Source organism: Sciurus carolinensis, chromosome 8, assembly GCF_902686445.1.
Source record: "Sciurus carolinensis chromosome 8, mSciCar1.2, whole genome shotgun sequence".
NCBI lineage: Eukaryota > Metazoa > Chordata > Mammalia > Rodentia > Sciuridae > Sciurus > Sciurus carolinensis.
The window spans coordinates 64,227,306-64,251,869 of record NC_062220.1 but is presented as its reverse complement, the minus strand read 5'-3'; the positions used below and the strand labels follow the sequence as shown (position 1 = coordinate 64,251,869).

General features: G+C 34.5%; 1 protein-coding gene across 1 annotated transcript in view; it reads left to right on the top strand.

Moving 5' to 3' along the window:
- The window catches only part of Fbxl13 (F-box and leucine rich repeat protein 13), a 227,398-nt gene that overhangs the window by 34,079 nt on the left and 168,755 nt on the right, over positions 1 to 24,564 (top strand). The window contains exons 4-7 of the mRNA XM_047561512.1: positions 785 to 852; positions 1,621 to 1,775; positions 4,582 to 4,691; positions 7,086 to 7,250. Coding sequence (XP_047417468.1) covers positions 785 to 852; positions 1,621 to 1,775; positions 4,582 to 4,691; positions 7,086 to 7,250 — 498 coding nt within the window. The remainder of the gene's footprint in view (positions 1 to 784; positions 853 to 1,620; positions 1,776 to 4,581; positions 4,692 to 7,085; positions 7,251 to 24,564) is intronic.

Sequence of the window (24,564 nt, the reverse complement as noted above, 5' to 3'; positions counted from 1 at the left end):
ATACTCTCACCACTCAACAACTGGCTTTATAGCCTTGCAGGAACAGTGTTTTGCACACAATAGGAGCTCAACAAAAAGGATGCTCCTCATCTCTTTTCACCTACCTGTTCCACAGTTTAGACTTTTAATTTATATTGTTTTCTTATTCCTGCTTGGTAAGGCATTTCTGCACAGTTTTTAAAATTTTATTTTTTTTTAGGGAAAAGAATGTCATACCCTTGATAAGCAAAATCACTCTTAATTGTGACCAGTAAATCTGTAGTTCTATACTTTTATAAATATAGCTAATAATAAAAATGCCATAATATGTACATTAAAAATGCTTTAAAGTGAGATGTAATGGGCTAATTTTAAACTGTGATTCTAACTTTTAAAAAAATAAATGTTAGGCGGGGCATGTTGGTGTATGCCTGTAATCCCAGTGGCTCTGGAAGCTGAGGTAGGAGGATCATGAGTTCACAGCCAGCCTCAGCAAAAACAAGGTGCTAAGCAACTCAATGATACCCTGTCTCTAAATAAAATACAAAATAGGTCTGGGGATGTGACTCAGTGGTTGAGTGCCCATGAGTTCAATCCCTAGTAACCCCCCAAATAGATGTTAGGTATATATAATAAAATTCCTAAGTGTATAAATTATATGTAGTTCTTTCAATCCATTCCTGTTTCCCACATCCCTAGTTCCTCTCCCCACTGGCAACCATTGCTCTCATTTCCTTGTGTATCTTGTTCAGATAACCTGTATATTCTACTTATGTCTAATGTTTATTTCAATTATTTATTTTAGACAACTACAGAATTGATGATAAAAGCATGCACCTTTTATACTGGAAATTTAGTAAAGACCTATTTTTGGTAAGAATGTGACTTTTATGATAAGAATGTGATTTTTTTAATATACTATTTCTTTGTGTTTTTATTCATGATTCTCCATACAAAGAAAAACTCACTTTTAGCCAGATAGATTTTATCTATTTAAGCAAGTTTCTACCATTTCATTTAAAAACATTTTTTTTTTAGTTGTAGATGGACACAATACCTTTATTTTGTTTATTTATTTTTATGTGGTGTTGAGGATCAAACCCAGCACCTCACATGTGCTAGGCAAGTGCTATACCACTGAGCCAGAACTCCAGCCCTACCATTTCATATTATGTTTTTAAAAATATTTAATCAGAATATATTTGGTTAAAATATATTCTTTACTTCTTTGAGATATAACTTTTGTCTTCCCTTTTTTTTTTTTAAATAAAATTTCAAAACTGAGAGTATAGGTCCATAATCCACTTATCTGAAATCCTTGGGGACAGACATTTTGATCTTTTCTTAGATCTCCCTTTTTTTTTTAAATCATATGGCAATTATTTTGACAAATTGAAGTTATAACATGACATTATTCCATGATTTATTTATCTTATCCAAAAAGAAATAAGACTGTCATATAACTTTTCCTCTGTAACCATTAGGAATTCTTCAGGTCACCCAAATTTATAGAAGTTTCTTTCTATACTGTGGTTTTGAGTAGATAAAGGAAGTGTTACTTTTCGTTCCTCTTAATTTATCTACTCATGTGTTGCTCTGCTCTGACATCAAAATATTATTTTTCTGTATTTCTGCCTATAGCACTTGGAAAGAAATAGTAATGCCTCATATAAATGAAGATGATACCCTAGCTGAAAAAATGGAAAAAGCAATAACTTACTATAATTCTAGACTTCAAAAATCTTCATTTCATCGCTGGTACACTTATACAAAAATTCGAAAAGCAAAACTTCAAGGTAAATCCTTACATGATAGCAATAGTTTTTTTAAAAATTTACTTATTCAGGGAATCAGAAAACTTAGAATTTTCTGTGCAAACCAGAAAATCATTTCCTTTTGGCCAGCTGATGTCTTTACCTCTTAGAGTGGATTCTCTGAAGGTTTTAACATAAATGTAATGAAGGATTAGGAACGGGTTAATTAGCTAATTAGCATTTCACAGGGTTGTAATGGTAGGGGGTGATTATCTTCAAAATTCCTATCTTGGATGAATCGCAAGCTCTGTAGTAAAAGCAATTTAATTTGTATTAGAATTTTTTTTCTCTCTCCACTTCTAGACTACTTGTTCTAAGTCTCAACACCTCTCCCTGTTCTTTTGTTGGTTTTTTGGTCCTGGTTTGAGTTTATCTTTTCACTTTTCTTTCCCTTTTTCAGAATTTCTCTCCCTTCTGCATCTTCCTTCTCTTGTTCTAATTCTATCTCTTGTCTCTTTTGCTTTTTGTACCTTTCAGCTCCTAATCCCTATTAGGTGAAAACTGTTGATATTCTTTACTTCTATCATCCTTCTTTCTCTTTCTACTCTCCTTTATTCACTAGTTCCAGCCTCTTGTTTCTTTTCCATATTGCTCTTCCATCTCTTGCTCTTTTCCTTTTTATATCTAACTCACCATCTTTTAACACAGGAGCATTTATTTTTTAAATTATTTATTGTGTTTGTGCAGCAAACATTTGTATTCTTCTTTGTAATCTAAAACAAGTAATTTCAAAGTTGCATAATCTCTTAAAAACATCTCAATTACATTTTCATTGTGGCCTTTCAGGGATGCTATTCCTCCTGCTCTATCCTCAGTGTTCAGGATATGTTCTATATACCTTGATCATGAAAAAAGTTAAAATCTTGGTTGAGAATTGTCAGGAATCCCAAATAATAAGCCCAAAGTGGGGCCTGGGGAGAGCTCAGTTGGTAGAGTGCTTGCCTGTCAAGCACAAGGCTCTGGGTTCAATCCCTAGCACCACACACACACACAAAAAAAAGCCCAAAGTGGTAGCTTTAAAATGAACAGAAATTAATAAAATTATTAATATTTAAGTATTTATGACACATTTATATAATGTTATAATAAAACCTTAAAGTCTGAAATATCATTATAAGCTATATAATTCAGAGGTTATATAAATAATCTAGAATATTGGTATATAGATAAGTTTCTGATAAAATAATTTAATAATTTCTCACAAATGTTTTCATTTTATACTCATTATAACTTAAAGGATAAAAACTAAAATCAACCTAAGTATTTAAATGTATGGAAGGGTATTTTGGGGGAAAGTAATTCAAACAAAAGGCATTTAACTGAAAATAAATGGAAAAACTTATTAGCTTAAATCATTGCTTTTTAAGCCATCATCTTATATGCCCATTCAAAAATGTTGAAATTTCTAAGATAATTATTTTTGAAAAAGATAACTGAAGTAACATGGTAGAAAGATCTGGTTTTGTTTGTTCCTCTGTTTGGGAGCTGAACTTAAAATTGTTCTGTGCAATTCAGCTTTCTAGACTGAACCGAACACCTTAAGCAGAATGAAAAGAATAACTCTATAGATGATTAGGTGAACTGAACAGATATGCAATGGTAATTGCTTATTCATTTCTCAGTTAAATTAGATTAGCTCAATTTGAGAACTATTAATTAGCTAAACTAGATGAGTTCTAGGCTTTTTGAAGAGATTAGATCTGAGGACAAAATTGCAATGTGGGTAGTGACTGTGTGGTGACTCTAGAGGCCGAGACAGGAGGATCACAAGTTTGAGAATAGTCTCAGCAACTTAGCAAGGCCTTAAGTAACTTAGCAAGACCCTCTCTCAAAATAAAAAATAAAAAAGGCTGGGGATGTAGCTCAGTGGTAAAGCACCTCTTGTTCAATCTCCAGTAAATAAATAAATAAATAAATAAAATGAAATAAAAATAAAATTGTGACTGTGATATTGAAAACTGGTAACACATTTTTCTCTATTTGACAATATTCAACAAATTTAAAAATTTGTTTTTTGAATGTCAGAAGTAGTCATGTGGGGCTGGGGATATAGCTCAGTTGGTAGAGTGCTTGCCTCACATGTACAGGTCTTGGGTTCAATCCCTAGCACCACCACCAAAAAAAAAAAAAAAAAAAAAAAAAAAAAGTAGTCATGTAAAATCCAGACATCCAGCTTCTTTTGAAAAGAAAAACAAAACAAAATCCAAAACAAAAAACAATCTAAAGATTATAAAAGCAAAAACAAAACTAGATCTCTACTCCTGAGAAAACTTGGCTGCAGTTAATTTAGATTACAAACAGGAATATAAATGCAGTCCTCCAATGGCCTTATCCTCAGGCTTGCTTCTCTTGTCTTCCTTCCTGGCCCTTGTATTTGAACGTTGGACCCCTGGTTAACATGTATAAAGAAATCCATTTAATTAAATAATTATAGCATATAATAAATTAGAAAACATTGGATCTGAATACTGTCTCATGATTGCATTTCTTATGAATAAGTTTTAGAAGTTCTGATTTATAAGAAATAGATTTATTAAAAAATAAATGATACATACTTGACATTTCTATTACATCTTTATTTCTAAGAGCAAAGGTGATGTTTACAGGTTAATAAGACCTGAGGAACACTTTTTAATCATGTCAAAGTAATTAATTTTGGATGTCATTAAAATCAACAAAAACATCAGATGCAGCATTGGTTCATATTGTAAGCATGACAGAATATTGAATCATTTGGGTTCTTTTGAAACAGTTTTAATTATATAGGAACTTAATTAATTTTCTTCAGATGCACTAATGCGGATACGAAAAATCTTCCATTACAAAAGGCAAATGATTTTCCTACAAAAATGGCGGGATGCAGCAAGACTTAAAAAAAAAATAAGAGAAGAGGAGCTGGTATGGTATATTGAAAACAATTTTTTTTAAAGAATCTGATTTAGTTATAATCATGTTGTCTCAATAATGCTATATGTAGAAAATGTTAAAATCCTGCATATTATGTACTTTTGGTGGTATTATTATTATTTTAATAATATAATAATTTAAATTCTACATCAGTTATTCCAAATGTTTCTTTTTGCTCTTTTATTTCTATTTTTTTATCTTTCTGTTTTTAAATTTTTAAGTGCATTATCATCATATCCCAAATATTTCTAGAATTTTTTTGTTTAATTTGAACTATGCAAATCAAGGAAAGATCTTTTAACATTTTGTTTGCATTTATTGATAAAGAATCTAAGAGTTTTGTTTAAACAAATATTTAATCAGGTAGATGTCTGAAATGGATGAGAAACTATCTGATATGATTTAAAGAAATAAATGATGAAGATTAAATCAATCAATTCCTTTTTAGATAAGGTTAGATTGCTATTTATTTATTCTTTTTCAACATTGAATTTAATAAATCACAACTTTAACATTAAATGATTTATTAAGTTACTAAATTGGATGCTTAAAGAATCATCCTTAACTGGAACACTCACTAGGAATTAAAACAATTGAAATAGAGGACCCAAGATAACACCTCTAAGCATAAGAACACTGTAGTTTACCTAATTTTCAGTATATCATCACTTAATTTTGTTTTAGAATATTCAGAGCACTAGGATCAGGTTGGAATTTTTTGTAGTTATATTATTTAGTAGGCAATATTTATTAATATTCTTCAAAATACTAAGTTGGGATTAATAGGAAAAAGGATGAAATCAAATCCCCCTCTTTTGTGGTTGCCCTTGGAGGGCATGAGCAATGTCCCCACTCCCCCAAAATTGGTTCAAATGTTAAAACTGACCATACCACATATGCAGGAATAGCATATGAGATTGTTTTACTCACATTATGCTTGAAATAGCACTAGAGTTAGTGCAGAATACTGAAAAGCTAAAGCACAGTTCTTGCTCTTTAGTATTTGTAATCTATGGGTATTGAGCTGGCATTTTTGTGCACTGAACTCTAGCTTTTGCCTTTTGTGGATACCTATTCAACACTGCCAGTTGAACAGTACTACTTTGGGTACCATTTTATGTGTGCTCATTCAGTGCTTTGTACCACTTTGAGTATTAAGTTAGTGTTTTGATTACTGTCTTCTATGCCTGATCACTAATTGTCTAATGGTGAAATAGGTAACTGCATATGACCAATCAGCCCCTTTTATACCCCGCCTTAAGCTGAATGTCCTTGAAACCAGATAGTGTTCTCACCATCTTCCCTGTACACCAAGTATAATGTTTTGCACATTCTAGTTGATATATAGAATACATATTATATAAGAGTAATATATTATTCTTAATATATATGTGTATTACATAGTTAATTGGGTGTTTAGAGAAAATACTTTCTTCTAGTTATACAATTTCTTGACCAACAGTCATTAATCATTCTACATTCACTTAAATGGAGTGAGGATGACAGGTATGTGCTGGGAGCAGAGGCGGGGAACATCTGCTTGTGCTGGCCCTTCAACATGTGCTTTTCCTTAGACTCTGATACACACACGCACACACACACAAACACACACACACGTGTGTGTGTATATATATATATATTCTCTATATATATTAATTACATGGAAATTGCATGTGTGTGGGTGTGAAATGCTTGTTTATTTTTAGTGCTTTATATTTATTACACATTTTTTCAGGAATGTATCCAAGTAAAAATGCATACTTCCTGAAATGATAAATCAGGCAAATCCCCAAATAATTTCTTTCTAACTCCCCTTCCTTTTATTTTTCAACTTTAATTTATTTTTGCTATCTCTCTGTTAACTACCTCCCTTCCATGCCCTACATACCAGTTCTCTTATTATCAGAACCTTCACTTTGTGGGCCTCAGTTTCTTCAGCTATATATACTAGAGGAAGCTAGACTCAATCTTTTTTTTTTTATGGATTTATGTTTTTTCTTTTATTAGTACATCACATAATAGTTGGGTTCATTTTGACAAAACCATACATGCATGGTATTTGGTTTATTCCATTTCAGTCCCTAGTGTACCTTCCTTTCCCTCCTCTCTTCCCTCCCTCTATTCTCCTTCCTCTACTCTACTGGAGACCAGGTCTTTAAGGTGGCTGCTGTGCCAATGTTATATAACAGTTAATAGAAATGACCTGTAAGCTTTGGTGGTTCAGGAAGTATTCAGCATGCATATAGAAAATTATAATTTATGTAATAACAATGATAATAAATAATGTTAGGTTGGTGCTATTATTGTATCAAGCACTATGCTGTCATCTCATTTGACCCTGACCCCTAATAATTCCATGGAATTTGTAAGTTATTTTCATTGCAGATATTAAAACATGAATTTCAATTGAAAAACTGGAGAAATAGATTAAAAATGAAAGTAACTTCTCAAGAATCCATTTCTTTTGGACCACATTTCTCTGAAGCTGTTATCAGGGGTAAAACTACAGAATTTGATATTTCACATTTACCCGAAAAAGTAATATTAGAGGTTTGTATGAATTAATTATATACTATATAATATTACCATTTATGTATATCTTGGGAATTAAAATAATTGTATTTTTGAACACTATTCTCTATTTTACAAATTAGCAGCTCATATTTTTTCTTTCAGTTATAATTGCTATAAGTTTCATAATGATTTGTTAATAGCTCTTTATATAATGATAATCATATCCCTTTTTCTGGAATCTATTTAGAGATTACTTTCCCCAAATTTTAGGCTTTCATTTTGCCTCTGGAGTCCTTTGATAACAGAAAATTTAAAGTTTTGACTAATAAAGTCTATGACTCTCACCGTATGATTCTCCTTATGTCGTATTAATGTGACAATATTAGTATGTCATGATTTTCTAAGCCATATCACATCTCTTCCTACATTTGTGAAGCTGTTCTTTTTTTCTAAGAACTTCTAACCTTGACTGCTAATGTTTGTTTATTGCTTCCTAGGGTTTTATATTATGCATTTTTAAGATATCACAGATCACCTTCAAAGAATTTGTGCCACTTACATATGATGTAGGAATTTAACAACTTTTATTTTTTTCTCTCCTGTGCTTTTATCTATTATTGTCATATATTTTGTTTCTATATATTTATGAACTTCACAATATAATATATTATATTTGTTTTAATCAATTGTCTTTTATCCAGAATAATTAAAAACAAATTTTAACAGTCTCAGACCTACAGAAAAGTTGCAAGTATGTTACAAAGAATTTTTTTCTAAATTTTTGAGAATGAGTTGCTGACATGATATGTCTTAAAGTCAGTAATCAAAATCCTTAGACCTAATTCAATGCTCCTCGGTCATTCCAGTGATGATTTAGCAAAAGGATTTAGCTCAGAACACATGTTGCAAATGGTTGTCAGGTCTCCTTGGTCTCCTTCAGTCTGGAACAGGTTCTCAGTCTTTCATTAATTTTAATGACCTTGACATGAAAATTAGGCAAGTTTTATGGTAAATTCTCTTAATTTGGGTGTGTTTTTATGCTTCCTCATGAGTAGATTCACCTTAGGCATTTTTATTAGAGCATACAGACATGATTATGTTGTGTTCTTCTCAGTGTGTCCTCTCAGTGACTCAGGACTTAGATTTGGGCAGATGACCTCTTCTTGGAATATAATCTGCTTTGGGCTCCAGTAACCCACAATAAACCACATTTCCTCAGTTTGCCTTCCTTTTCCAACTTGGGTTCCAACATTTCATTTGGGGCTGTTCTTCCTTGGGAACAACCTTCTCACACTTCTTGGACTCCAAAACTGTGCCAGGCTGCTCCATTGAGTGGACACTGCCCTTTCCACACTCAATTTGATACCCTGCTGTGGGCCTCCTGGGCTTCTTTTGTTCCCCATACCTTGCATAGATGCTTCCTCTGCTTGGCTCCACTTAGTGGCTTTACGACTGGACTGAAGGGGATAGAGAACAGAAAAGTTATTTTAAAGAAAGTAAAACTCCAGAGAAAAGTATTTTATATTTTCCCACAAATTCACTATTTTTTTGGTGCTCTTTTTGTTTAGATCTGAGTTTTCATTTGAAGTTATTTTCCTTCAGCATGATGAAACTCTTAACATTTCTTGAAATACAGGTCTATTCTCGTTGAATTTTCTCAGCTTTTATTTCTCTGAAAAAGTCTTCATTCTTAAAGGTATTTTCATTATATATAGAATTCCAGGCTGACAATTTTTTCATTTTTAATACCATTTATTATTTTCAAGATGTGATTCCATTATTTTGTCTTGCATTGCTTATATGCTTTCTTTTTCTTTCTTTCTTTTTCTGTCTTTTTCCTTTTTGGAACTGGGGATTGAACCCAGGGCTTTGCATGTGTGAGGCAAGCACTTTACCACTGAGCTACATTCCAGCCCTTCCCTGCATTGTTTTAGGTAAGTCAGTGGCTGGATATTCTTCTCCCTTTTTCCCTTGTTGCTTTTAAGATTTTTTTTGACTTCTCTGAAATTTTATTTTGATATGTTTTCATATAGTTTTTTCTGTATTTGTCCTTTCTTGATCTGTGGGTATATATATTTTATCAAACATGGACATTTTTCAGCCATTATTTCTTTAACTATTTTGTTCTCCTTCCATCTTTTTTTTTATTTATTTATTTTTTTTATTATTGTACACAAATGGGATACATGTTGTTTCTCTGTTTGTACATGGCGTAAAGGCACACCATTTGTGTAATCATAAATTTACATAGGGTAATGTTTGATTCATTCTGTTATTTTTTTCCCTTCCCCCCACCCCTCCCACCCCTCTTTTCCCTCTATACAGTCCTTCCTTCCTCCATTTTTGCCCCCCTCCCTAAACCTAACTCTAACCCTAACACTAACTCTTCCCACCCCCCATTATGTGTCCTCATCCACTTATTAGCAATATCATTCTTCCTTTGGTTTTTTGAGATTGGCTTATCTCACTTAGCATGATATTCTCCAGTTTCATCCATTTGCCTGCAAATGCCATAATTTTATCATTCTTTATGGCAGAGTAATATTCCATTGTATATATATACCACATTTTCTTTATCCATTCAGCAATTGAAGGACATCTAGGTTGGTTCCACAATCTGGCTATTGTGAACTGAGCAGCTATGAACATTGATGTGGCTGTATCTCTGTAATATGCTGATTTTAAGTCCTTTGGGTATAGGCCATGGAGTGGGATAGCTGGGTCAAATGGTGGGTCCATTCCAAGTTTTCTAAGGAGTCTCCATACTGCTTTCCAGAGTGGCTGCACTAATTTGCAGCCCCACCAGCAATGTATGAGTGTACCTTTCTCCCCACATCCTTGCCAACACCTGTTGTTGCTTGTATTCTTGATAATCACCATTCTAATTGGGGTGAGATGGAATCTTAGGGTGGTTTTGATTTGCATTTCTCTTATTACTAGAGATGTTGAACATTTTTCCATATGTTTGTTGATTGCTTGTAGATCTTCTTCTGTGAAGTGTCTGTTCATTTCCTTAGCCCATTTGTCGATTGGATTACTTGCATTCTTGGTGTAGAGTTTTTTGAGTTCTTTATAGATTCTGGAGATTAGTGCTCTATCTGAAGTATGATTGGCAAAGATTTTCTCCCACTTTGTAGGTTCTTTCTTCGCATTGCTGATAGTTTCCTTTGCTGAAAGAAAGCTTTTTAGTTTGAATCTATCCCAGTTATTAATTCTTGCTTTTATTTCTTGTGCTATTGGAGTCCTGTTGAGGAAGTCTGGTCCTAAGCCGACATGTTGAAGCTCTGGACCTACTTTTTCTTCTATAAGATGCAAGGTCTCTGGTCTGATTCCGAGATCCTTAATCCATTTTGAGTTTAGTTTCGTGCATGGTGAGAGATATGGGTTTAGTTTCATTCTGTTGCATATGGTTTTCCAGTTCTCCCAGCACCATTTGTTGAAGAGGCTATCTTTTCTCCATTGCATATTTTTGGCCCCTTTGTCTAGTAGGAGAAAATTGTATTTATTTGGGTTTGTGTCCGTGTCCTCTATTCTGTACCATTGATCCACCTTTCTATTTTGGTACCAATACCATGCCGTTTTTGTTACTATTGCTTTGTAGTAGAGTTGAAGATCTGGTATTGCGATACCCCCTGCTTCACTCTTTCTGCCAAGGATTGCTTTAGCTATTCTGGGTTTTTTATTCTTCCAGATGAATTTCATAATTGCTTGCTCTATTTCTGAAAGGTACATCATCGGGATTTTAATTGGAATTGCATTGAATCTGTATAGCACTTTTGGTAGTATGGCCATTTTGACAATATTAATTCTTCCTATCCAAGAACATGGGAGATCTTTCCATCTTCTAAGGTTTTCTTGAATTTCTTTCTTTAGTGTTCTGTAGTTCTCATTGTAGAGGTCTTTCACCTCTTTTGTGAGATTGATTCCCAAGTATTTTATTTTTTTCGAGGCTATTGTGAATGGGGTAGTTTTCCTAATTTCTCTTTCTGAAGATTCATCACTTATGTATAGAAATGCCTTAGATTTATGTGCATTGATCTTATATCCCGCTACTTTACTGAATTCACTTATGAGATCTAACAGTTTTCTGGTGGAATTTCCTGGTTCCTCTAAGTATACAAACATATCATCAGCAAATAGGGATAGTTTGAGTTCTTCTTTTCCTATTCGTATCCCTTTAATTTCTTTGGTCTGTCTAATTGGTCTGGCTAGAGTTTCAAGGACGATATTGAATAGAAGTGGTGAAAGAGGGCATCCCTGCCTTGTTCCAGTTTTTAGAGGGAATGCTTTCAGTTTTTCACCATTTAGAATAATATTAGCCATGGGCTTAGCGTAGATAGCTTTTACAATGTTAAGGAATGTTCCCACTATCCCTATTTTTTCTAGTGTTTTGAGCATGAAGGGATGCTGTATTTTATCAAATGCTTTTTCTGCATCTATTGAAATAATCATGTGATTCTTGACTTTAAGTCTATTGATATGGTGAATGACATTTATTGATTTCCTGATGTTGAACCAACCTTGCATCCCTGGGATGAAACCCACTTGATCATGGTGCACTATCTTTTTAATATGTTTTTGTATGCGATTTGCTAAAATTTTGTTGAGAATTTTTGCATCGATGTTCATTAAGGATATTGGTCTAAAATTTTCTTTCCTCGATGTGTCTCTGTCTGGTTTAGGTATCAGGGTAATATTGGCTTCATAGAATGAGTTTGGGAGGGTTCCCTCCTCTTCTATTTTATGGAATACTTTGAGAAGTATTGGAATGAGCTCTTCTTTAAAAGTTTTGTAGAACTCGGCTGAGAACCCATCTGGTCCTGGACTTTTCTTTGTTGGTAGGCTTTTGATGACTTCTTCTATTTCATTACTTGAAATTGGTCTATTTAAATTGTGTATGTCCTCCTTGTTCAGTTTAGGCAATTCATATGTCTCTAGAAACCTGTTGATGTCTTCGAAATTTTCTATTTTGTTGGAGTATAGATTTTCAAAATAGCTTCTAATTATGTTTTGTATTTCACTCGTGTCTGTTGTGATATTTCCTTGTTCATTTCGAATTTTAGTGATTTGGGTTTTCTCTTGTCTTCTCTTTGTTAGTGTGGCTAAAGGTTTATCAATTTTGTTTATTTTTTCAAAGAACCAACTATTTATTTTGTCAATTTTTTGTATTGTTTCTTTTGTTTCAATTTCGTTGATTTCAGCTCTGAGTTTGACTATTTCCTGTCTTCTACTACTTTTGGTATTGGTCTGTTCTTTTTCTAGGGCTTTGAGCTGTAGTGTTAGGTCGTTTATTTTTTGAGTTTTACTTCTTTTATTAAATGCGCTCCATGAAATAAATCTTCCTCTAAGTACTGCTTTCATAGTGTCCCAGAGATTTTGATATGATGTTTCTTTGTTCTCGTTTACCTCTAAGAATTTTTTAATTTCCTTCCTAATATCTTTTGTTATCCATTCATCATATAATAGCATATTGTTTAATCTCCAGGTGTTGGAGTAATTTCTGTTTTTTACTCTTTCATTTATTTCTAACTTCAATCCATTATGATCTGATAGAATACAAGGTAGTGTCTCTATCTTCTTGTATTTGCTGACATTAGCTTTGTGGCATAATATATGGTCTGTTTTAGAGAAGGATCCATGTGCTGCTGAGAAGAAAGTGTATTCGCTCTTGGTTGGATGGTATATTCTATAAATGTCTGTTATGTCTAAATTATTGATTGTGTTATTGAGATCTATGGTTTCTTTGTTCAATTTTTGTTTGGAAGATCTGTCCAGTGGTGAGAGAGGCGTGTTAAAATCACCTAGTATTATTGTGTTATGGTCTATTTGGTTTCTAAAATTGAGAAGGATTTGCTTAACATACATGGATGAGCCACTGTTTGGGGCATAGATGTTTATGATTGTTATATCTTGCTGATTTATGCTTCCCTTAAGCAGTATGAAATGTCCTTCCTTATCCCTTCTGACTGACATTGACTTGAAGTCCACATTATCTGAAATGAGGATGGATACTCCAGCTTTTATGCTGAGTCCATGTGCATGGTATGTTTTTCCCCATCCTTTCACCTTTAGTCTATGGGTATCTCTTTCTATGAGGTGAGTCTCTTGCAAGTAACATATTGTTGGATCTTTCTTTTTAATCCAATCTGCTAGTCTATGTCTTTTGATTGATGAATTCAGGCCATTAACATTCAGGGTTATTATTGAGATATGATTTGTATTCCCGGTCATTTGGTTCATATTTAAAATTTTATTTATTTATTTATTTCTTTTTTGACACATCTTGGTTCCTCCTTTATTTGACAGTTCCTTTAGGATAATTCCTCCCTTTGCTGATTTGCTTCTTTGTTTTTTATTTCTTCCTCATGAAATATTTTGCCGAGAATGTTCTGTAATGCTGGCTTTCTTTTTGTAAATTCTTTTAGCTTTTGTTTATCATGGAAAGATTTTATTTCATCGTCAAATTTGAAGGTAAGTTTTGCTGGGTATAAGATTCTTGGTTGGCATCCATTTTCTTTCAGAGCTTGAAAAATGTTGTTCCAGGCCCTTCTAGCTTTTAGGATCTGGATTGAAAAATCTGCTGATATCCATATTGGTTTCCCCCTGAATGTAATTTGGTTCTTTTCTCTCACAGCCTTTAAAATTTTGTCTTTATTTTGTATGTTAGGTATTTTCATTATAATGTGCCTTGGTGTGGGTCTGTTGTAATTTTGTGTATTTGGAGTCCTATAAGCCTCTTGAACTTGATTTTCCATTTCATTCTTCAGATTTGGGAAATTTTCTGATATTATTTCATTGAATAGATTGTTCATTCCTTTGGTTTGTTTCTCTAAGCCTTCCTCAATCCCAATAATTCTCAAATTTGGCCTTTTCATGATATCCCATAGTTCTTGCAGATTCTGTTCATGATTTCTTACCCTCTTCTCTGTTTGTTCAACTTTGTTTTCGAGGTTAAATATTTTGTCTTCAATATCTGAAGTTCTGTCTTCCAGGTGTTTTATCCTATTGGTTATGCTTTCTATGGAGTTCTTAATTTGGTTTATTGTTTCCTTCATTTCAAGGATTTCTGTTTGGTTTTTTTTCAATATCTCTAACTCTTTATTGAAATGATCTTTTGCTTCCTGAATTTGCTCTGTTAACTGTTGATTGGTGCGATCATTCAATGCCTGCATTTGCTCTTTCATCTCATCATTCAATGCCTGCATTTGCTCTTTCATCTCATCGTTTGCTTCCCTAATCATTTTAATTATGTACATTCTGAACTCCCTTTCTGTCATTTCTTCTGCCATGCTGTCGTTGGATTTTATTGATGTAACATCTAGATTTGTTTGGGGCATTTTCTTCCCTTGTTTTCTCATATTGTTCAGGAATCAGTGGGTCATTAAGATATTGCAGATTTCCTCTATCGACTTATAATGTCCCTGAAGATTGCTAGTATATCCCCTCTTATCCTTCAGTAGCCTGAAGTCTTGGAGGAAGTTGATAATGCGGAGCTCCACGAAGAAGCTGCCTCTCTAGGGTGGTGACCCTCAGGTGGTGTATATTCCCTGCCTAGTGGTCAGAGGTGTCTCCACTTGTTGACCAATGGTCATCCAACGGGGAACTAGGCTGCAGGCTGAGGCAAGGCCTATTTGTGCCTGTGTCTCTGGTTTAACCTTCCCTGTGGGAAAACCTCTCCCGGTAGGGAAGACTCACTTGGTGGGAACGTCTCACTGGTCAGTTCCCCTCCTAGAGGTTCCCCTCAATCTACAACTACCGCCTGGGCTGGGCTGTCTTCCTCTGCAATGTTCCCAGGGGCCCGGACCTACCTCCTGGGCCTGGGAGCCTCACCCTCCGCAGGCGAGTCTCCTTAGTCTGCCTCTCCCAGATAATCTGCCCGCAGTCCTGGAAACTTCGCTCCATCCCTAGGCGTGTCTCTGTGCGGCTCTTCCAGCAAAAAGCCACCTAACTCCTGGGACCCTACTCTGCACCTAATGGCCTGGCTATGCGGCCCCTCCTCTGAGCCGCCACCTGGAGCCCTGTACAATAGCTCCGATACCCAGAGACCTGTCACACACCTCCTCCACCGGACAGCTGCCCAGTTTCCGACTTAGTCACTAGGAGCCCAAGCAATTCACTTCGCGTCTCCTCCTCCCACCAACCGCCTGTAGCCCTAGGCAGTCACTCCGAGTCCAAGCGACCCGCCCTGTTCCTCCTCCTCCTCCTCGGGATAGCCCCCCGGGTGTTCAGGGGCAGTGGCTCTGAGACCAAGTGACCCACCGCGTTCCTCCTCCAGGCAGGCCACCGGTGTTCAGGAGCGGTCACTTTGAGTGCAATCAACTCACTATTCGCCTCCTCCTCTGGCAACCGCCTGTGGCTCTGATGCAGTCACTCCTAGACCAAGCGACCCACCGTGCTTCTCCTCTTCCTCCGGGCAACCCCCCGGTGTTCAGAAGCGGTTGTTCTGAGTCCAAACAGCTCGCCACGCAGCTCCTCCTCTGGCAACTACCTGTGGCTCTGATGCAGTCACTCCTAGACCAAGCGACCTGCCATGTTCCTCCTCTTCCTCTGGGCAACCCCCCGGTGTTCAGAAGCGATTACTCTGAGTTTAAACAGCTCACCACGCAGCTCCTCCTCAGGCAGCCGCCCGGATCCCCAGTGGTTGCTCCGAGTCCAAGCGCTGTGCTGAGCCGCCTCCTCTATGATGATCCCAGTTGTCCGTGTTTACCGCTCCAGCGGGGGGAGGGGCGTCTCACCGAGCAACTCCACTTCACAAATTCCATGCGTTCCGGGGCTACCGCCCTATCCGGGATGCCTCCCCAACGGGAGAGACTCACCCGGCGGCTTTGAGTTGGTCCCAAGTCTCTCACTATCTCCTCTTTTGAATCCTGCGTCCTGGAGCAACGTGAAATGCAGCCACCCTCTAGGCCACCATCTTGAAACCTAGGTTTCCTTTCTTTATTGAGCATCCTCCTTCCATCTTTTCAAATGCATGTTAGATAACTTGTCTAAAAGTTTATGGATTTTCTGTTCACTTTTTGCTATCTTTTTTTTCTGTGCTCCATTTTGTGTAGTGTTTATTAATGTTTCTTCATTAATTTTTAAATATATGTTCTAGTCTGCTATTGAGCTGTTCCAGTGAATCTTTTTTTCAGTACTGGTTATTGAACCCAGGAGCATTCTACCTTTGAGTTACACCCCCAGTTCTCTTTTTACTTACTTAATTATTTACTTTTAAAATTTGAGACAGGGTCTTTCTAAGTTACCCAGACTGGTCTTAAACTTGTGATTTTCCTGCTTTAGCCTTGCAGGTCACTGGGATTATAGGCATGTGCTAGCCTGCTCAGCTTTCAGGAATTTTTAAATTATACATATTGTATATGTTCAGTTCATTTACAAACTACCTTTCCCTTCCTTTAAAGTTCATTTTCCCCTTAAATTCCTTGAACATTTTTATAACAGCTCTTCAAAAACTTTTTTCTACTAGTTCCTATTTCCCTATATTTCTGTTTTTTTTTTTTTTTTTTTTTTTTTTTTTCTCTTGGTTATGTGTCACATTTTCCTGCCTCTTTACAGATCTGGTAATTTTTTTATTATAGTTGGACATTTTATAAATTACATTCTTAGTATCTGGATGTTTTTGTGTTTATTTAAAGGTTGAATTTTATTCTGGTATTCAACTAATTTACTTGAAGATAAACTCAGTCATTTAAAAAAAATTTTAGTTGTCAATGAACCTTTATTTTATTTACTTATGTGTGGTGCTGAGAATCAAACCCAGGGCCTCACACATGCTAGGCAAGCACTCTACCACTGAGCTACAACCCCAGCCCCAAGCTCAATTTTTTCTCAGATTGTATTGAAGCTTTGTTTAAGGGAAAGTCTAGTGTGACTTTTAGACTAAGACTAGTGTATCCCTATTCTTATCATGAGAACTTTCTGGGTCTTTATTTAATGTTGAATGGCATGTCTCTAGTCTGATTTGTCTTCACTAATAAATTTCTCAATTATGTATGAACTCTAGTAGTAGCTTAGTTTACAGATTCCTGATAGATCCATTGTTCCTGGTAGTTACTTTTTGTCAGACCTCATAGAGTCTCACTCTGCACATACACAACTTAAAATATAGTCAAAGACTAAAGAAGACCCATATGCAGATTTCTAAAGCTCTTTTTCTGTGCAGCTGCCACTTTTCTGTTCATAAATTTCAGCCACCTCAACAACCTTGAACTCCTATAATAACTCTTCAGCTTAGTGAGACTGGCATCTCTTCTCTCAAAAGTAGCTAATAAATGCTTTTAGGTAGAATATCTGGACTATCGTAGGCCTCACTGCATTTATTTCCTATCTTTCAGAGGTCATAGTATTGTGCTGCCTGTTATCCAACACCTAAAATCAATTGTTTCATGTATTTTGACCATTTTCTAGTATTTTATGGTGGGAATGATAGTCTGGTGCCAGTTCCCTCATCATAGCTAGAAGTAGAAGACTGTTAATGGTTTTCTGAAACTTCATGGTAGCCAATTTCAGCCCAGACAGTTTTTAGCTGTCCTTTGAGGAGTCTCCTTTTCTTTCCATTTCTGACAGTCTATTTAAACTCTTGTTATAGGCTGAATGTTTGTGTTCCCTCGGAATTCTTATGTTGAAGTCTTAATCACCAATGCGCTATTTCCTAGTCAGGAAGAAAGCCTTTATTAGGAGCTAAATTAGCTTGGGATCTTTATTTTGGACTGCTCAGCATCCAGAACTGTAAGAAATAGTTTTTGTTGTTTAAACAGCCTAGCCTGTGGTGGTTTATTATGATGGCTTATGCAGACTAATGTAACTCTAGTTTATTTTTCTTGTATGAAATTCCCTACTGCATTACCCTTCACCTTCACCTTCCATCCTTCTTCAGTGAGAAAATAATATGCCATTAGGTAGATGCTCCTTCAGCTTGACTTCTTGACCCCTTTCCTCAATCCTGTTTTCCTGATCTCCCTACCTTCTTTTCAAATGTATCATCTATACCATATTTCCTTCCTTTCATATTCTCAAGAGATTTTGCCTATGTAAGTGAATTATTTATACCAGATTTTTTTTTCATGCTCTGGGTAGTGATTCAGTCTACTTTGGGATGTTATTAATATCAGTTTTGAGTCAGTGAAGAGTAGTAGACAGAAAGTTGCATAATTAAATTCAAATGTAAGAGTTTCTCAACATAATTTTTGTTGCCTTTGAACCAACGTACTCAATCTACTCATACTGAGTAAGTCCTGGAAGTCTAGGACTATGTCTTATTTATGGTATGTTCCTTGATTTATAAGCTTATATAAAATATTTATCAAGTGAATGAATATATCATTTGAGAAATTACTCCATGCTGCTCCAACTCAATGTTAGGAAAGATGATGCAGACCTATAATAAAAATCTAAAAATTTTTCCTTAGGCTATTCCTTGTATTTGTTAATATCAAATCTCTTAACAATTTTGATGCATGGGCATAAAAAATAAGCTTCTAATAATTATAAAAATAGCCTAGTGCTGACTGAAACAGAAGAGAAAGGATAAGATTTTGGAAATTCTTTAAGTTTCATATTTCTTAAGAGCACACCATCTTTCTCTTTAAAATTTTAAGATTTTTTATTGACACATAATATTCATACATGCTTTGATTCATCTCTACATTGGGTAATGATCAAATAAGGGCAATTAACATATTCATCACCTTAAACTTATATCATTTCTACAGTGATTTTTTACATCCCAAACCCAGTCTTTTAACTATTTTGATATATACAATGCATTATTGTTAACTATATTCACCTACCTGTGCCACAGAACACCATCTTTCCTTCTTTCTCTTCTTTTTTTATTCTTATTTTTTCACTTTTGGGGCTTCAACCCAGGGCTTTGTGCTTGCTAAAGAAGTGTTCTACCACTGAGCTATATCCCCAAACCACCATCTTTCTTTGTATGGTTTAAAGAGAAGATAAACATTTAAATCTGTAATCTCTGATGCCGAGAGTTGTAAACTCTTCAGTGGGTTCCAAAATAACTATTTTAAACCCAACATTCTAGGCTCAGTAATACTCCAGTGTATCCCATAGTACCATTTTTGCCTGCCAAGATAATAAAACATGACTAATGGTAGAACTCTGTGTTTCATATAACACAAAGTACGAAAGAATGTAGTACAAAGTTAGTCATCCACAATACTAATAAAATCGAGTCTGTCTTTACAATGCTCAGGATCTTTTTACTTGTTGTTTCATGGTTGCAATATGGCTTGCTTCATCTCCAGTCATTTTTTCATTTACCAGGTGTAAAGCACAGTGTTTAAAGGCAAAATGTTTGTCTGTCCTTATTGTTATAAAAGCTAAACAGTCAAGATTTCCACTGATGCACTTTGGGCTACAACTTGCCAAAAGACCATACATGTATAACTGCTATAGAGGAAGGGGACTATGGGTGGAAGCTGAGTGAGTTATTCGGCAGAGTCTGCCTCACAGGATGTATATTTGAACTGCTAGTCAACAAGCTGTATTTTAAAAGGAGTGAATTTGAATGCTCCTAGCACACAGAAATGATAAATGTTTAAGTAGATGAAAATGCTAATTACTTTTATTTAATCATTACCCAATGTATATATGTATTGAATTATCATACTCTACTTCATAAATATGTACAACTATTGTGTGTCAATTAAAAAAATTACTTACCCCCTCCTGGCTCCCCACCAAATCCTGTACTAACAGGGAAAAGTACATATTGGTTTACCACAGTTTTAGATTCACTTCTCAAAATCCCATTTCAGAATATGGGAAGCTTGTAGATCACTGAGAAGGTGTTGCTTAGGACCATGGAAATCACTGCATTTTTTTCAGTACAGAATTTTGTTAACAGGTATTAATCATACATATTAATCAGGTTCAGTGTAATATTTCCATACATGAATATAGTATACACTAATCAAATCAAGCCTCCCTTTTTCTACACCCACCCCCAATATCTGATAATCATGATTTTACTTCAGAGTGACATTTTTTAGTTTCCACTTATTAAAGAGAACATGTGGTACTTGTCTTTCTGTATCTTGTTTATTTTACTTAATATAATGTCCTCCAGTTCCATTCCATTTTACTGCAAATAGCAGGATTTTATTCTTCTTTGTGGATGGATATTGATACTCTGTTGTGTATATATAGGTGTGTGTGTGCGTGTGTATGTGTGTGTATATATATATATATATATTTATATATATATAGATATAGGGATATATCATATTTTCTTTATCCAGTTATCTATTGATGGTCACCCAAGCTGATTCCATCCTTAGTTATTGTGAATAGTGCTATAATAAACTTGCATATGCAGGTGTATTGTTTGTATGCTGACTTCATTTGTTTCAGATATATACACATAAGTGGGGATAGCTAGATCATATGGTAGATCTTTTTAGTTTTTTGAGGAACCTCCATACTGTTCTCCATAGTGACTGTACTAATTTATAGTCCCACCAGGAATATGTAAGAGTTTCTTTATTTCCCCCACACTTGCCAGCATTTGTTATTTTTTGACTTTTTTGTTTTGATTATAGCCATGCTAACTGGTATCTCACTGTAGTTTTGTATTTCCCTAATGGCTAATGATATTGAGCATTTTGTCTTATATGTGTTAGCCATTTCTATTTCTTCTTTGAGAAGTGCCTATTCAGATCATTTGCCTATTTTTTAAATTGAATTACTTATTTTTCATTGTCAAGTTTTTTTTAGTTCTTAATGTATTCTGGATATTAACCCTCTATCAGATGAACAGTTGACAAATATTTTCTCTCATTTTGTGGTTGTTTCTTCACTCCGTTGATTGTTTCCTTTACTGTGCAGAACTTTTTAGTTTGATATAATCCCATTTGTCAACTTTTGCTTTTGTTTCTTGTGCTTTTAGGATCCTATCCAGAAAATCATTACCTTCATTGTCTTGAAGTTTTTTCCTTATGTGTTTTTTTCTATATTGTCAGAGTTTAATATCTGATCTTACACTTAGAACAGTTGGTTCATCCTGAGTTGATTTTTGTACAAGGTGAGAGATATTGAACACCTTTGTCAAGAATCAGTTGGTTATAGATGTGTGAATTCATTTTTGGATTTCTGTTTCATTCCATTGGTTTCTATATGTTTTTATACCAATAGCATGCTGTTTTTGTTCATATGGCTTTGTAGTGTGTTTTGAAATCAGGTATTGTGATACCTACAGAATTGTTCTTTTTGCTCAAGATTGTTTTTTGATACTTGGGGTCTTTTGTTCTTCCATATGGATTTTAGGATTTTTTTTTTTTTAGTTTTGTGAAGAATGTCATTTGTATTTTAATGAAGAGTTCATTGTTATAGATTGCATTGGGTAGTATGGACATTTTAACAACATTAGTTCTTCCAATTCATGGGAGGTCTTTCCACCTTTTTTGTGTCTTCAATTTCTTTCATCAGTGTTTTATAATTTTTAAAGTTGAGATATTTCACTTTATTGGTTAAGTTTATTCCTAGGGATTTGTTTGTTTGTTTGTTTGTAGCTGTTGTGAATCAGATTGCTTTCATGATTTCTTTCTCAGCAAACTTGTTATTGGTATATAGAAAAGCTACTGATTTTTGTATGTTGATTTTTGTGTCTTGCTACTTTACTCAATTTGTTTATCAGTTTGAAGAGTCTTTTGGTGGACTCTTTAGGTTTTTCTCCATATAGAATCATATCATTTGCAATCAAGGATAGTTTGGCTTATTTCCTTCCTATTTACATTCCTTATATTTATTTTCCTCTGGTTGCTCTGGCTTCATTAGCAGATGGTAGGGCTCATGTACTATCAGTCAAGCTTCCGGCCAAACTCAGAGCTAGTGGGAGGGTTGACAAAGACCATTTTCTATGAAAATACAAGTTTTTTTGTTTTTTGTTTTTTTTTTAAATCCTTCTGTGTAGTTTGGCACATAATACAGAGAAAAACCTTTTGTTGATGAATTTGGAAAGTCTAAATAATGTAGTCAAGTAATGCAGTTGTCTCGAAGTGTAAAATTTTTTGATTAGTTTCATAATGTAAGTGCTGCCTTATGGTTGTCTTTCGTTTCAAGCAACTGACTTTTTATTTGTTTGTAAAAGATATAAAGTATGTGGACTTGTAAATAGTTATAAAAATCACCTTTAGATTTTATGGTGCTGTTGTCTCATCTTCTCACTTGGGGGAAAAAACCTGGATAGCTATTAAAACTATTACCATGCTGTAGAGGAACCAGATGGTTCAGGCTTGTGTTTGATTAAAGTACTTGGAATTGTAAAACAAAGAGTATTCTCAATGACTTCTTAAATCCATGTTTTGATAACCTCAGGGGTCAGTCTGACCTTACTTCACTGAAGCAGAGTGGTTCCAAGTTTTATAACTATGTACTGCATGAATTTCAGATGAGGGAAATTTCTAAAACCACAATGCTCCATCAAGGAACTGTGTGTGTTGGCTTGATTTGTTATGTGGGTGAAAAAGCAGATGAAGCAAGACACATAAAAATTGCTTTAGGAACAATTTATTTTTGGTAGAAGTTATTCTACCTCTATCCCCCTAGCTTTCATCACTCCAATCTTAATCAGTAATTCTATGTTGTTGTTGTTATTGTTCTTTTCAGGTATACATGTCAGTAGAGTCAATAGAGTGTGTTTTGACATATACCAAAGGCTGAATGTTCTGATAGGTGGAAACATGACCTTTTTTTTACAGAGATTTATTTCCCAGGAGTATTCCCTAAAAATGTTCTCTATTCTCCCTGCTTTCACCCATCCACAAGAAATTAATTTAAAAAGTAACTATGGGTAAATGGCAGAAAGATCAATAGAGGGAATGGAGCAGGAGGTAGGGAGAGGGAAGGAAAGGAAAGGTACAAGGGTCTGAATTAGAGCAAGATATATTCCATGCTTTTATAATTATGTCAAAATGGATTCTATTGTCATGTGTAACTAAAAAGAACCAACAACAACAAAAAATCTATCAGAAAAGAAAGAAAAAAAAAATGTTCTCTATTCAATATTTTCATAGACTAAGCATATCCTATTTAGTCTTCCCTCTTCTCATCTTGTTTATTAGTTCCAGGAAATGGTTAGAGCACCTTAGGTTTTATTTAGTGAAGAGAGGATTAGAACTTCAGTGATAACTACAGTCTAGTACCTGGCACAATGTTCTCTTTAGGGCACTGAGGGCTGTTCTTCAACTTGCCACACATTGGAGAATACAGCAATATCTAAAATTAAACATTAAATGGGTGCTAGTGATCCCATGAGAAAACATTTGTTGACAGGAAACACTGATCAATATTTCTTTGATTACCAAAATTAATTTAGAACTTTTTTTCTGACTATTGTTTAAAGTCTAGGGAAGAGAAGAGCCTATCATGGAGCAGGCACATTGTGATTCTGTGACGATTGGGATAAGATTCATTATCATGTCTCTTTATTTCAATTTCATTACCTAGAATTGGCTGTAGTCCTATATTGCTATGTTATATTTTTCTAGAAAGGAAATATTCCTTGGAATTGTTTTTATAATGCCCCAAAATATTTTATTTTAGATCAATATTTCATTCTGAAATGTTACTGTCATCTAGTGGTATTAACATGTATTGTAGGCATAAGGTTCCTAGGAGATACAATAAATTAACTTATAAATTAAATCCTATGTTTGCATTTGTGTATGCATGCCTATGTGTGCACATGGTCATTTTAAATTCCTGTAATAGGAAAGTAATTTAAATTCGAAGCTGGAAAGTTATGAGTTTTAGGTCAGATTTTTCAATTTTATCTATTCAAATTTGAGCAAGTCATTTAACCCAAATCTCAGTGGATTAGAAATAACAAAGGTCAACATGATATTTCACACTGTTATGAAAAGAAAACACGACTGAGGGAAAAGTGTTTTTCTTACCCTTTTCCTGTTTTTTTTTTTTTTTTTTTGAGAGGCAGGATGATTAATTCAGTTTTAATTAAATTTAAAATATACAAGCAAATCATATATTATTAAAAATGTCCTGTCTTGCCTTTTATGTTTGCTTTCATAAAGTTCAAGTTTTATATTTTTATTTTATTTTATTTATTCTTTTTAGATATACATGACAGTAGAGTATTCTGACTTATTGTACATACATGGAGTATAACTTATTCTTATTAGGATCCTATTCTTTTTATACACGAGTGATGTAGAGTTACCCTGATCATATATTCATATATAAGGATAGGAAAGTTATGTCCACATTATCAATACTTCAAAATTGAAGAGTTTAAAAATGACTTTAACCTAAAATTCTCATGATTTTTAAATTATAGAAGCTTATTAATTTTATCAGGACCCATCCTTACAAAAAT